The 15236-nt window shown below is 42.6% G+C and overlaps 1 protein-coding gene across 4 annotated transcripts; it reads right to left on the bottom strand.

Moving 5' to 3' along the window:
• Positions 1-292: 292 nt before the first annotated feature.
• si:ch211-234p6.5 (pleckstrin homology domain-containing family A member 4) lies at positions 293-14422 on the bottom strand. Of its 4 annotated transcripts, none has more exons than XM_062413641.1 (24): positions 14152-14422; positions 11671-11740; positions 11478-11576; positions 11323-11395; positions 11102-11202; positions 10197-10315; positions 9874-10086; positions 9463-9763; positions 8474-8533; positions 8100-8249; positions 7403-7462; positions 7213-7293; positions 6966-7118; positions 6734-6832; positions 6415-6523; positions 5581-5654; positions 4764-4868; positions 4595-4685; positions 4272-4321; positions 3696-3824; positions 3198-3596; positions 2419-2540; positions 1975-2084; positions 293-1888 (listed from the first exon to the last, which is right to left on the bottom strand). In XM_062413641.1, the coding sequence occupies exons 1-24, from the start codon at positions 14190-14192 to the stop codon at positions 759-761; spliced, it is 3939 nt and encodes a 1312-aa protein (XP_062269625.1). In that variant the 5' UTR covers positions 14193-14422; the 3' UTR covers positions 293-758. The 4 variants fall into 4 exon arrangements, with proteins under 4 accessions (XP_062269625.1, XP_062269626.1, XP_062269627.1 ...); XM_062413642.1 differs by lacking the exon at positions 14152-14422 and adding an exon at positions 12096-12277; XM_062413644.1 differs by having other exon boundaries at positions 1753-1888; positions 1975-2079.
• Between the last annotated feature and the right edge of the window lie 814 nt (positions 14423-15236).

The following is a 15236-nucleotide window of genomic DNA, read 5'->3' as shown; positions in this document are numbered from 1 at the left end:
GCGAGAGGGAGCCTGGAAAGGGGTGATGTAATGTGTTCTCAGACAATGATGTCATCGACTGAGACACGGCAAGGATTTAAAGTGACAAAGGCATTTTCAGTGGCTCCGCGCGATTCTGCATCAGGTCTCCTCGGAGAGCAGCGCCCCAGCACCGTGCATGTGTGTGTATGCGTGCATGTGTTTTTTTTTTTTTGGGGGGGGGGGTTCACTGAGGAAAAAACTAGGTGTATGAAATAGGAGCAAAACATAAGTACGTCTCTTGCACATAAAAAAGAAGAGTCGACGCCTCGGTGTAGCACACAGAATCTTTATTAATAATTTATTTGAGATACAAAACACATTTAGTGGGTGTCGTTAACAGGGTTATGTTGCCGTCCATAAGAAGCCACCATATTCAAAGAGGAATGAAAGTATTAGACTCAAGTTCCGGGCAACGTCTTTGACTGCAACCGTGCGATATTTGGTGTTTACCAACTGCAAGAACGTCGCTACGCTCGTATACATTTTAAAAAAAAAGTCTGTTTTTCCTATATCTGTTTCCAATCACTCACATGTTAAGATTAACTGAAATGTTCAAGTTTACCAAAGGTCATGTCCATTTCGGATATTATATGTTCCCATTTTACCACTTTCAACTCAAAGTAAGGTCCAGTCCTTCCCCCCTCGGATATTTCCCTCAACCATAAAACACTTAGCTGTGTTCTTGTCCTTCCCAAATTTGCTCGTTTAAGCTCCCTAAGCCGTCGCCATTCTCGCTCCTACAAACTTGTCCTTAATACCGTTACCCTCGCCTTCCCAAAAGAGGCGCTCCGAATGAGGCCTCTGCCCTTATACATGGAGTTGTCGCCTAGTTCTCGAACCGTCTCTTTGCTCTCCTCGCTTAAACTTCTTGGTTTCCTCAACTCCTCAGATCCCTCTTGGTCCACCTTCCTATCGCACGACTCTTTGGTCCAGCTGTCATGTCTTTCCTTTGCACATTCGTCCAGGAGCCTGTGAGAATCAGAATCCGGAGCAGAAGCTTCATGGGTATTGACTTTCACTTTCAACTCTGTGTCTTCTCCTGAACTGTCTTCATGCTTTTTTTCTTGGACCTTTTCCGAGGTGTCAAGCGTTGCTTCGTCGTTGGTTTCCACTGTCGGATCCTGGAGTTGATCAGTTAAGAGGATGCTGCCTTGGTTATGAAATCTCTCAGCATCACTGGTCAGTTCCTCAGATTCAGTGATCAACAGTTCTTCTTCCTCCTCTGGCTGACATGAAATCAGGGCGTTGGTGTTCCCGTCATTCTTTGTTATGTCAGTGTCTGAGATACTGATGTCGCATGCAATCTTATAGAAGAGCGAATGGTTCTCTTTCATTTTCTCTAAGCTCTCAGAAACTGCAGGCGACATCTCAGTGGAATCAGTGATGTAGTCAGTGCTCGCTGCTTGTTGCTCGATGTCTGTTGCTTCCTCAGTGCACAGCGAGTCTATGCCATGGTTGTGCAGAGGTGTGAACCCCTGCCACTGGCTGGTGGACAGAAACCACTTGGCTCTCAGATCAGAAGATGAAAAGTTGCTTTCATTATCCTCGTCGGCAGTTTCTTCGAGCTTTTCCTCCTCGTCGACCTTGCAGCTCATAAATCCCAGGCCTCGATCTTTTTGGTATACGGTCATAGACGTGATATGATACGGCGAGGCTGGACGTTTGATTTTAGTTTTGGCAAACCCTGTTCTTCCACTTTGATGTTTGCGTTGTGTTTTGTCCCCAATCTTGATTTGACTCTTACATTTTTTCACATCTCTTTCGTCTTCATCCTGAGATGTTCCACTAGAAAGCTGAAGCTCTGCAGGACTTCTCGTGTCGTCCACACAGTTTCCATAGCCATCGTAGGATGGTTGGATTTCATGATCTGAAAACAGAAGTAGAGCAGAACATTTCTTGAGCTCATTTAGGATACTCAACTTATTGATTGATTGTTGGGAAATAGGGACGTACCTGATTTTATTCTTTGTTTCCTATCCGTGTCAGGAGGCACCTGGTGGACTTCCTGCCCCTTGACCCTGATTGGTAGTTGGCTGTGTGTTGTAGCACTCTCTCTGACTGCGCTGATAGATAGATAGATAGATAGATGGATGTATAGATAGATAGAGCGATAGATAGATAGTTAGATAGATAGATAGATAGATAGATAGATAGATAGATAGATAGATAGATAGATAGATAGATAGATAGACAGACAGATAGATAGATAGATAGATAGATAGATAGATAGATAGATAGATAGATAGATAATTCAAATAATGACATATGTGCATTGATAGATTGATTGAACAACTATAGTGAGATGCACCTGAAGCATACATTATGTACACACAGTTCAAGTGAAGGGGAAAGTGGCCTACGTAACATTTAAATAAGAAATGTCACAAAAGGTCCCACCTCCGTACGACTCTCTCCCGTATCCGTTCCACACGTCGGAGTTTGGCCTCTCTCTGCTCAGGGGTCAGACAGAGGTCAGAGTCCATGTCAGGGGTCAAGAGGGCAGAGGGTCGTTCTTCCTCCTGTTCAAGCAGTTTCACATTAGAATGCACATTCCACCACAATGAACGTATGGGAAAAATCTATGTAATTAATCATTTAAATACAGTCATGATGAATAGAAAATTAGGTTAAGGAATTAACACTATTACGGAAGCCTTCAGAATTTGATTTAAAGTTCTGTTAGGGGGTTGTGGAGATAGACTTAACATTGGTTTATTTACTTGATTCAAAAAGCTTTTATTATCTTTATATGGGAATTTCTATGAAGATGAAGTGTAGACAAGTCTGTGCTACAAAGAATCAAGGAAAACAATTGGTTTGTGGACAATCCCATCTCGCAAAGTTACAGAAAGGGAAGACAAATTCTGGAACTGCCCCCTGATCCAAATTGGCAACAAAAGGTTATTGGATTCTTCCCTGACGCACACCACACATTTCTTGGTAATCCACCGAGAAGTTTTTGCACAATGCTGCTTACTGTCAGACAAATTATAGTAAGCAACAACAGAAAATTACCCAACATATATTGTAACTAAATTCAAGGTAATGTCCCTAGCCTTAACCCTAACCCTAACCCTAACCCTAACCCTAACCCTAACCCTAACCCTAACCCTAGCCCTAGCCCTAACCCTAGCAAGAATTGGACAAGATTAGTGCGTACTTTATTTTTTCCTTACCATAACTTCCAGGCCAACACTCTCATTTCCTAACCCTGCATGGTCTCGAGCTGGATTCCTTGAACACTCTGCTCTGCTGGCTTCTGGCCGGGACTCTGTCTTGTTAGACCTCAGCGCTCCCGGATGCTGCTGTCTGCTTGTCTTTGTAACAGGCTGATCCCGGTGCATTTCCACCGAGTACCGGTTTTGATCTGGGCTCTCTGGCAGCAGACGCCGAGGTGGCTTATTCAACAATTTTTGTCTGTGCTCAGCCGGCCTCTGCTGCAGCTCTGGTGGGATCTGCTCGGGCAGTGGATTGTCGAGCTCAGCGGGGGGATCCTCGACTGAAACCCGCCGGGCCACAAGAGAGGACGGCAGTACGGCTGTTACAACTCGTGTCACCCTCAAAGGAAAGGGAGCCTTAAGAAATACCAAGATAGAGTATAATTAACACAATCGCTAAAAGTAGATCAGTATGTATTATATAATTTAGTTATACTGATTAATGATATGGCAAACCTCCTCTCGTGGGTCTGAACCTTGACTCTGGGTGCCCATAGGGGACATGGGAGGTTTCTTCCTATTAGTCATCCTCTGCTGATTTCTCTTCATCCTCTCTATCTGCTCCTCTTCACTCATCTTCGCCTTCTAGAAACGACATAGCCTGTTATGAGTCATCTATGAACTCTGCACCTCAGCACCTTTACGTACGTGTGTAGTGGTAAAGCAGAATCTACGATTTACATATCAAAAACGTGTCTATAAACATGTCGATTATTATCAGGGCTACACGTTTGCATGTGTTTTTGCAGAGATGTATGTGTGCATGAGCATATGTGTGGCTGCTTGCATCTGTTTGTATATGTGTGTGTGCATGTGAGAAAAGGGGGGTTGGGTGGCAGAAGTGAGAAGACACGAGACTCTACCGCCCCCCCTCGCTCATAACAGGCACTGCAACATGCCCTAATTGCAAGCAAGATGAGCTAATCAAAGAATTGGAATTTGGCTGTGATTGCAATGAGGAAAAATCTGCTTTGACTGCATCTATATTTGGTTCACACCGCACACACGTCCAAAATTTGAAAAGAGTCAAACCTTGCTTGATTGGCTGTCTGCTGGGTTCCACTTTGAACCAGACTGGGATTCTAAAGATGAAATGAAAATGTGGGAAACAGGAGGACAAGGATATTAGCAAGGAGAGAGGATGGGTGGGAGGAGATGGTGACAGGAAGAGAGAGAGAGAGAGAGAGCGAGAGAGAGGGGCAAAATGAAGACAAAGCCGCTGGGGACTCATGATTTAGCCTTTCGCATAAAACACCTATTAAAGCTGTTGAATATTAGATGAGTCTGAAAATATGAAGGTATTGCCCATCCTTTCATGTAATCTGTATTTGTATATTGAGTATATCTGTGCCGACCAGATTTGTCTCTCTGTGCTTTCACAATAAGGAGGTCAGGCCGGCGGTTCCCTCTTCTATGGGCAGGCTCAACAGTGTGGCTGTAGATTCCCTGAAACATAAGCAGAGAGGAACATGAAAAGACGCTCAAACCTTTATCTGACATAGATTTAATGTGAATATTTCCTACCTCATATAGTGACTCTGTGTAGTCATGGCCCTGGTCCCTGCTCTGTTGGCTCTCCTGTAGCTCCTGGGGTAATGCTGGACGGGCAGGTGGCTCCTGTTCCTCATCCTGTTGGGATCATAATCACAAGGAAAACATGAAGCCAGGATGGAAAATTGAATTACCAAACTGATACTCCACGTATGTTACTGTACATAAAGATGGAAGTGAAGCCAATGCGTCACTATCGCCACCTGGTGGTCGGCTGCAGTGTACTTCACAGATCCTGCCTCCTTCATGTCAGTGGATAAGACATAGTCCAAATTAAAACGTCAGTACACTTAAATAATATGTTCTCACATATACCATTTATGATATTTTATATGAGACTATTGTTTGTAAAAATATTTTATTTGAGGCTACAGGGAAACATCGTGACTGACAGCTGAGACTGACTCGTGATTGGTTGACCACTTGTATCTGTAGGATCCCCCTGTGCTAAGTCTGGATTGGAGTGATGCAGAACTAGTGTTTGATGTTAAGCCGACTTTAATTCTAGTCAAAAAAGCTTTTCTGCTTAAACAGTAGGATACATTTCTACAGACTTTTTCCTCTACCCCAGCTCAACCCTTAGATCTGAAGTTCCCTGCGCTGGGAGTGTGATCGGGTAGGGCCAAGTAGTAGGGCTAAGGGGCGAACTGGGACAGGGCATATCATCGTCTAATATTATGAATAATCCTCATACAGTTTGTCTAAAGTCCTGTTGACATACTGCAAGAAAACACACAATGAAACACACGTCTGGGGTCACTGAGAGAGCAACAATGGACCTGAGTCGTACCATTGGCAGTCCACTCTGCTGCCTCTTTGTGGGTGAGCCAGGGGATCCAGGATGTGGGGCAGCTGGCTGGAACACTGAGGGGCGAGACAGAAAAGGTCACAGCGTTGACACTGTTCGTCCATTGTCAATTTTCATGTGCTCGATCAAGAAGAACCGGGCAGCTTTGCACATTGGTGGCACCAAATGGCAGCAAGGAGCAATTGCATAAAAAAAAAGAAGACAAAACCAAGATACTGCACAGAATGAAATATAGCATCAATTCAGTTACTTCTCAGACCTAAATCTTAGTTTGAAGTTTGCTTAGCTAAGTGGCTCTTCACTAATGAGGCTTTGTGCATTAGGCTGATAGGATGGCTGTATATTTTTTTGTTGTTGCATATATTGTTCTTTAGTTTTCTTCAGTTCACTTTACTGCATTTTTTCACCCATCTAGGCATCCTTGTGCAATCCATCCATTCATCCATGTATATGCAATTTTCATAGATAATCGTAGAAGTGAGCTGTAACTATTCAATACTGTAGTCTGATATATAGTTCTCAAATCAAAACAAAGGATATGATGCATGAAATGTATAGATCAATGCAGCATTTGGGTTGTTGAGGTTCTTTCTATAGCAAAGTTCTGCTTTTGTTTTGTATGGTCAACCAATTAAAGAGACAAAACTCAACCAAAACAGAAATAGATAGAATAGTAAAACACGTGTTAAGTTTTCCACTGGTTTAGGTATTAAAATACAAAACCACAACTACCACAATACATTGATTCAAACTTTTCATAACCTATGATCATAACCACTTTGATGAAACATTAGGGTCGGAGAGACTGATCCTTACCGTGGTGCCTCTGGAGCCCCAACATGAAGCGGAAATGATCCCTGTTGACCTTCAGTCCGGCGAGGATGTCCTCCATCATCCACAGCTCTCTCTGAGCCTGAGACTGCTCCTGATAAGAATGAAACAAAAATGTATTTTATTCTTGAAATATCGATGGACACTTTTGATTTTGGGTGAAGGATCAATCACGGTAAACGCAAACACACACAGATGGAGATAGCCTTAGCTGGACCTCGAAGAAAAGTTTTTAAGACTTAAAACATGCATATTATTTGACCTTTTGTGCAAAAAGCATAAGATTTTGTAGTTTAGAAAATACCTGTGGCATTCCAAAGGTACAGATGTGCTGAAGGTGCGAGCGTAGCACAGACAGTTCGCTTTCCATTCGCTCATATTGACTCCACACCCTCTCGATTTCCTGAAAAAAACAGAGACATTTACAAACAACAAATAGTTCATTACCAATGTAAAATAAGGTCTCGGATTTATTTGATAAAATCAAAAAAAGATTTGCATTTGCAACTGTTCTACTCATGTAACAATTTACCCACCAATGATGCGTCACACATTCTGGCCCGGATGGTAACCAGGTCTTCCTGGAGCAAAGCCTTCTGGATGAGCGCCTCCTCCTGGGCACTTGGCCCCTGACTCTGCCACTCATCCAGCTGCAGCCTGGACACCTCCAATGCACAGTGGACACTGTCCTGTACAAGAAGTATTTTAAATTTGAGAGGCATAATACAAGGCTAATACAAGGCAACGCAGTGTATTAATATCTGTCGGCTATATGTTACTGACCTTATCCATTTGTAGCTGGGACAGTTCTATAGACAGCGATTGAAGCAGCTTATCACACCCGCACAACCTTGTCAACAGAGCCTAGAGAGAGAAAACACAAATCTAGCTGATGGAGGGAAATGTCCATAAGATGATAAATGAGTGCAGCACACTCTTGACAATTGTTAAAAGAAAGTGGGTGAAAGCTCACATCTGCATCACTTTCCAGAGGTCTGATTGGTGCAGCTTCCCTCGGGTCAGGCTTCTGGGCCTGAAAATCAAATCATCAACACAGTAAATCTGTAGTACTTTAAAAAATGTTTTCAAGTACTATTTGTTTAATCTCTGTAAATTAAATCCATTGTGCTCGTCAAAGTTAATGGATGTTTAATGTACTGTGTGTAGGTTAAAGTTTGATTAGGGCACAGTGAAAGCTTCAGCGCAGTGACCGACACAAACAAAGACACCACAGTCATGTATTATGTGTTTGGGCGTGAATCTGAGCCAAAGTTATTCAACATGAACTTACATAAGACGCATTTGTCATTTAGCAAACAGCAGCTTCATGCAATAGTAATTGCATGTAGTATAATCATATGTGTAATTCACATAAAACACAGCTATATAGATTTAATGTAAAAGCACAATAACAATGATAACAGTGACAATAACAAACACAATATGATTTAGGCACAAATAAAAATTGACACTGCAAATATTAATGACAATACAAAACAAGACAGATATTACTGTTAGAGCCCTCGTGTTAAAAACCTGCACAGTTACGAAACAAACACAGTGTTCAAAGGCGACATCACACAAAAAGCGAACACAACACAACTCCGCTGACGGGTCAGTAGCTGCTCAACACATAACACAACACAAGAACACAACTGAGCGGCCTGTACCGTAGCCGGCGGCAGCACACAGACAGACAAATGGTTGCGGTGGTGGTGGTGATGGTGGTGGTGCTGGTGTGGTGGGTGGGGGGCGTGTGCGGCCCTGGACGACGGGGGCAAAGGGGGCAGTAAGTCTGCGTTAGCCCCCGTGGAGTAGCTCTGAGAGAAAAAAAAACAGGTAGACTTCACGTCAAGAGAGAGAAGCAGTGACCCAAAAGGCTCATGGGTAAAATCCGACTCATGTCAATGGTACATCGGGAAAGTTTTAGGAGAGTGGGAAGTTGTGGATCTCATCAGTGTCTGTGATGTGCTGAACACTTGGATGGTTTAATGTGAATTTATTGTTCCTTGTGAACGAATAAGTAGTGCCCTGTTATAGTCACCTTTCCTAACGGCCTCCTTCCACCCGGCATGTGATGAACTGAACCATAGGTAGGTGTGGGCTGTTAACAGTGAAAAAGAGAGATGTGAGCAACATGAGTTTTTGGGTGAAAAATAAATAGTTTAAATAAGCAATACCTGATTTGTGCCACTAAGTTCATGGACGAGGTCAAATCGTGATACATTACGAGTGACCGATACAAAAAGCTAACTGGCTACGTTGCTTGTTTATAGTCGGAAAAAGCCAAGGGCAAAACGGATATGGGAACAAAAAGGTCTGAAAAATCCTGCTACCTTCAAAACAAATTGGGGATTTCTCTGGGTTTGAACATTGTCAACAAATTATATAGGTTTAGACATTTTAAAGAAGAATTGGTACATGTTATATATCGAAGGGGGCGCTCCAGCAATTTAGTGTTGCATCTTTATAAAGTTGTGAGACTTCACTGATGAAAGAAAGTGGATAAAATCAATAGCCGCAAGGTTTCCAAAGCCCCCAAAACCACAGATCCTACAGCAACGTGATAAATCATCAAACTGGCCTCACAGGCTAATGAGTAAACAGAGAATCATGTGTTTTTGTGCTCTTTGTGCTTTTTGTTGAGAACCACTTCAAAGCAGACTACTTGGAATTTAGCTGACACCACTAGATTTCACCCTCAAGTGAAAGGAAAGTAAAGTACATATCATTATGTATATGTTATCATGTTTTTGGACATAAATATAAAAACCTTGCATAGGTGTACTATACTTAAGTTTACTAACATTAATATGTAGTATTAACCTACATTTAGAGTTATGTATTTTCCGTTTTTCCATTTTTTATTTATTCAAACAAGCAATACTTTTTGACTGAAGTTTTTAGTGCGCGTTAAAATGCCATTAAATCTGAGTTTGAACAGTTCTTTTTTTTCACCTACACATTGTATTATTGACTGATTCTTTAGTTTTTGCACCATTCAGTGAAACCACTGTATTGTAATTTCCTGACCTTGCTCTGCCACCTCTCTGTCACTGGAGTAGTAGGAGTGGACTTGAACTCCAGATTAGGAGAGGAAGGTGCGTAGTACAGGGTCTGTGGCGGCATGACCAGCTCATCGTATGGTCGAATGTCGACCCTTCCCACCGGCGTGTGGGGTCGTGACCCCAGCTGACCTCTGGAGGTCAGGGAGCCTGTTCCCATCGTCTCCGTGGGTGGTGTGTTTAGCCCCAGGAAAGAATCCTCCTCTTGATGTGCAGCACAGGCTCTTCTCCTGCTGAATTCAGGGGGACTGGGTGATGTGTTCGACGGGCTGTGAGAGAAACAAAACGCTAAATTTAGATTAATTTTGTCATTTATGTTTTTTTCCCCACTTCAAACAGACCACTGGGATTTAAATATGTGCCATTCACACTCTGAGACCTGCTGTTTCTGTGACGCACACGCCGCCTCCCCCTCTGCTGTGAGTGCGACGTCCCCATTCTCCCGCCGCTGAGCTGACTCGGTTCGCTCACAGTCCTGCTGACGTGCCTGTGCTTTTGGGAGGGACCCTCTCCATCTGAGGGGGATTTGGGGAAGTCCACCGATTCACTGCTGCCACCTATCTGTGTGAAATCCTGATAACTTGAGCAGCGCCTGAGGGGAGGGAGAAGGCAGCGAATGAAAACAAAAATAAAGGCACAATCAGTGATATCATTGCAACATGTGACAGTCGCCGCACAACACATGGTGTGTTATTGTGGTACCTGTTCATGTAGCTGTCTCCATCCATCGACGCTGACTGGCTGAGGGCTCGGACCCAACCCAACATGTCCTCCTGAGTGTCGGCGCTGAAGAAATAAGAACGCATTCCCTGGTGCACCACCTAATTTGACAGAGATCAATCACAACGATTCAGTGTAGCTATTCCCCTCATACAGGATCCGTGGCAGTGGATTTCAAATGCTCTATAGTTTGCCAGAAGAATCTGAGTTGATTAAACTGAGCAAACACAAAACTGAACCCAATTCCAATTCATATAAAATTGTATTTAATTTTATAATACTAGGTTTCAGTATTTCTTTGTAAAGAGGGATATAGTTGAAATGTTCCTGTTAAATAGTTAATTTTCTCAATCCAGAAGTTTCACAGGGTCACTTATTCTCCTAATATCTCCTCACGGTGCGCTGGCTGCCCCTAGGAAGATGACAAAATAACGGAAGGGCTTCGGTGAGCTGTTTCGATAGTTGAGGAACCATCAGGAGTTGCCTCTGGACAAAGTCGACCCCAAACCAGGAAGTAATATCCTCAGAGCAGGCTACACAGTCACAAACACTATAACGGTGCGTCAGTGTCTGGCCGTCTGCCCTTGAAGAAGCTGACACTCGTTGGTTTGTGTAGATTCAGAAGGTATTTTTTGTCAACATATAATGCTGATGTCTGTTGTGGCTAATTCAGATTTTGGGATCATTGCTTCACCTTGAATCACCATGAATATGTGGGGTGATGCTTCTGAAGGAGCAGTGACGGGTAGGGTGTATTTGTTTTCAATTATCAATAGTCCAGAATCACTCAGTCCACCTTTAAAACTAAGAAATTATATTATATTATATTATAATCTTAAACTGGCACACATTGCATGCTCAATTGTGTAGCACTTGAATGAAGTTACCTTGAAGGTGAACTTTCTGTTCTTGCATTCTCGCGGCGTGCAGAACAGGATTTTGTAGCTGGGGAGTGGGATGCTGCCGAGCACCAATTCTTCTCTGCTGTCTGACGGAGGACGGGAGAGAAGTGAACAAAAGCAGAGACGCCTGGTGAGAACATCCAGAGCGCAAACAAAAGAGTGTCTCCCGGACAAAGTGCTGAGAAACAAGCTGCGCTCCTTCTTACCTTTATAGTAGAACAGACAGTAGTTGGAGAGGACAAACCATCGTCTCTTCCAGAGCTTCAAACCAGAGCTATCCTGCGGAGGGAAGATTAGATAGGGGCTTAACTCAGTCGCACACTGAGTGATGGAGGTGTAAAATGTTAAATCGGAAAATTACTTTTTTGTTGAGCCATCCTCGAATAACTACAGGACAGTTTGGGTCTCTCTTGGCGGCCTGGCATCTTTTCCCAAAGGCTTGCACCTTTCCATCGCTTTCCTGAACACAATAAATAATGACATTCCTGTTACAGGAAATCTTCCCACGCGTTCACGTAACAAAACGATTGCCATGCAAACCTGAGAGAACAAACCTGTCTGACTGGAAAATAGGAGATGGTGGCGACGCTGGAACTCTGGCTCACTCTGTCCTGGTCCTCCATTCTGCAGGGAAAGAAGGGAATTTATGTACAGATGAAAAACTGGTAGAAATGGCGAAGAGATGAGGTAGAAGATGGTGCAAGAAGGAAAGACTTAAAAAAAGTTCTAAATAAATGTCACTTAAAAAATGTCACATTTAGATATATACTAATCTAAGTTTTTGCAAAGTTGTACTCAAATTAAACTGGGAACCTGGATTTTACCGTACCTGTTAATTGAAAAATCCAAATACTACAAATATCTTCTTCAAGGCAGTGGAAATTCTACAACATATGCTGATGCACTAAACAACAAGACGCCCATGCATTTCAATGAACTCACTGAGACTGGTTGGTGAGGTTAATACATGAGGCCTTACCAATGCAAACTGAACCAGATCCTCTCTGTGTGTAGAAACATCCAGTCACTCCCATGAGCAGCACCCACAATCCTGCGACCACACATTTCCTACATTCCCGTATAGCTGAGATTTTTCCCCTTGTCAACTGGTCATTCTTCTCGGACTCTTCGCGGTTGCGCTCTCTCCCACTTCCACGGCAAAACTAGCACCGTTCTATTCTGAGCCACAACAGGCCGGTGCGCATCCCCACCACGAAAAAACTGACAGGTGACAGCTGCGTCGCCGTGGTAGCAGGGAGGGGCCCAGGGACGGTGTGAAAACCAATCAGGCAGCAGGGACTGGCTGGTATGTCAGACGAGATTTGGAATGTGTCCCGAGCTGCAGGACTGTAGCTTGGACTGTGCGGTGCTGGAGAAGTAAAGTGTTGAGGTGTCTGGGGTCTGTACAGTCGTACACTCTCACAAAGACTGCATGTATAAGTATGTATGATATATATATATTTGGTTCTGTTTCTAAGTTGATATGGTGACACGTCTCCTTCACCCGCACCTATGACCAAAGGATTCAAGCTTGATATAATAAACTTAGTTCTGCATAGTTATAATAATATTATATACATCAGTTTAGATAGGATGATGGATGGATGATAGATAGATAGATAGATAGATAGATAGATAGATAGATAGATAGATAGATAGATAGATAGATAGATAGATAGATAGGTAGATAGATAGATAGATAGATAGATAGATAGATAGATAGATAGATAGATAGATAGATAGATAAATAGATGGATGGATAGATAGATAGAGCGATAGATAGATAGATAGATAGATAGATAGATAGATAGATATAGATAGATAGATAGATAGATAGATAGATAGATAGATAGATAGATAGATAGATAGATAGATAGATAGATAGATAGATAGATAGATAGATAGATAGATTGATAGATATATAGATAGATGGATGGATAGATAGATAGAGCGATAGATAGATAGATAGATAGATAGATAGATAGATAGATAGATAGATAGATAGATAGATAGATAGATAGATAGATAGATAGATAGATAGATAGATAGATAGATAGATAGATATGTGTGTATGTGTGTTTCCCAGCATAATCATTGAACTTGACCACTAAAAAAAATATTCATTGTTGCTTCCTCCTGTAAACTGTACTTGTCCTTGTTGACCCCGATGAGACAGCAGCCCTGATGAGCTTGGAGATAAGAGACTCATGGGAATCGTCTCACATGGGGCCTCCGCAAGCCCTCGTGGGAGACCCCAAACGCTGCAGAGCGTCCACAACCCATCTCCGAATCAACCACAACCCCATCCGAGGCAGACTCAGAGTAAATAAGTGAAAACAATCAAGCCTTTGTGCGAGATGCAACCTCGTAGCCGCTGGGGGTTACGTGGGTGTTGTGAAATATTTGGAAAATCTCCTTCTTAATCAGTTGGGGGGGTCACTTGAAATGCTAAAGAGGGACGGAGGGCAGGACAAACAGTGGGTTTGTGTGGCACACAGAGCTGGCTTTGTAGCTGCCCAGGTCCCTGCAGCATCATGTGAAGTTGGACACAGAGCATGTTGAACGCGTCCACCGGCGAAATGTCCTCCCTCACACTCAAACAAAAACATTAGCATGTCTCCTACGCTCTCGTGCCTTTTAATGTCAGGACAATGCAGTCGCCTTTAATATGTCGTGATGTAAGCGACTGTCTCATTTCACAGCCTGACGAAGTCTGTCTGATGAAGACGTGTGTGCTGCATATTTCATACTGTGTGGAGTAGAGTTTGGCTGTAAGAGACATTGCTGCAGGGTAAATACAACTGGGACATCCCAGTCCCACAACAGGCCCGTTATGTTTCCTCTTGTGCATCACATCAGCCGGGATAAGAAACAAACAATGACAACAATAGCATTTTTCTTCAAAGCATGCAAACACTTAAATGAATGGAGCTACAGGTTATTAAATCCAATTATCCTGAAGTAGACTCAAATTTATTTCTGAAACAACTTCAAATAAAGATTGTAATGATAATAAAGATGCCACACTGCTTTACCTGACTAGTTGGGTCCTCCTGCTTGTTGCCTCAAGCTCCATCACTTGGCACCTTTCCCCTTTTCACAGCCTCCCCTCAGGCTCGGCGGCCGTCCTCCACCTGTCCACCGCCGGCTCCTGTTGCCCCCAAACAGTCCCACAATGCTCCGCTGCAAACACACGCTTCTCTCCTCTGTGTGAAATCTCCCTCTCTGTTTCCTCACAGTTCCTCTCGATCTGGATTTGTCCGGTGATCTACCTACGCCCGGGCCGTGAACGCTCAGCCTGCCTCTCTGTGCCCTGACAGTGCACCCTCTGTCTCTCCCCCCCTCCCTCCCATCTTCCTCTTCTCCTTCTTCTCCTCAGCGTCCCTCCCTCTCACCGGGCCCTCGACAGCCTCTGTCTTTCGCTGATTTTGTGTTTGTGACTTAGGAATTTTTATAAAAAGAAAAGATGACAGCTGTTTTCTCACTCTCCCGTTCCATCCTTTACATTAATTGAATTTGATCGAGCTTCATGACGATTAAACATTTGGATGCATCGCTTGATTCATCTCTTGGTAAAGGCCCAAACATTCAGAGTATGAGCAGCTGAGTGCAAAGGCTGTACGCCTGATAAGAAGAGTTTGAAATGCATATAAGGAAAATAATGAAATCTAGGTGCTCAAAATAAATATTTGTCAGTATTTTTATATAATTTTTCTATAACTATGTAATACCACTAACTGTTTAATAATTAATTAATAGCTACAATTCCTTGTATTGTTATTTATTGTCTTACTATGTTGGGTTGCCATTTTTGTTATAATTTTTTGTTGTTAGCGTTTCCCATCACATCTTGCCTTTCATTTTATATTTCATATATGATTCTGCATTCCATTAGAAATGAATGTATTTATATTGACTTATTTAATAATCTTTCTACAATCAATTAATATCACAATCAGACCTTCAATGCTATCTATTCTTATTTCACTATTTTATACTTGAAGGATTTATTTCCCTCTCTGTACTTTTCTAAATTTTTATACTTTGCTCCATGAGGGCATTTTGATCAGCTTCTAATATAACAATAAAATATAAGACATAATACTGTTGTTTCACAATT

The sequence above is a fragment of the Platichthys flesus genome, chromosome 20 (genome assembly GCF_949316205.1).
Source record: "Platichthys flesus chromosome 20, fPlaFle2.1, whole genome shotgun sequence".
NCBI classification, from domain to species: domain Eukaryota; kingdom Metazoa; phylum Chordata; class Actinopteri; order Pleuronectiformes; family Pleuronectidae; genus Platichthys; species Platichthys flesus.
The sequence above is the reverse complement of the archived record's forward strand: the minus strand, read 5'-3'. Positions and strand labels throughout refer to the sequence as shown.

Coding starts and splice junctions, on each gene's coding strand:
- si:ch211-234p6.5 (XM_062413641.1), bottom strand. CDS start 14,192: ATGGAGCTTGAGGCAACAAGCAGGAGGACCCAACTAGTCAG. Junction 11,203..11,322: donor CTGTCTGTTCTACTATAAAG/GTAAGAAGGAGC, acceptor GTCCTCCGTCAG/ACAGCAGAGAAGAATTGGTG. Junction 7,463..8,099: donor GTGTGCTGCCGCCGGCTACG/GTACAGGCCGCT, acceptor TTTGATTTTCAG/GCCCAGAAGCCTGACCCGAG.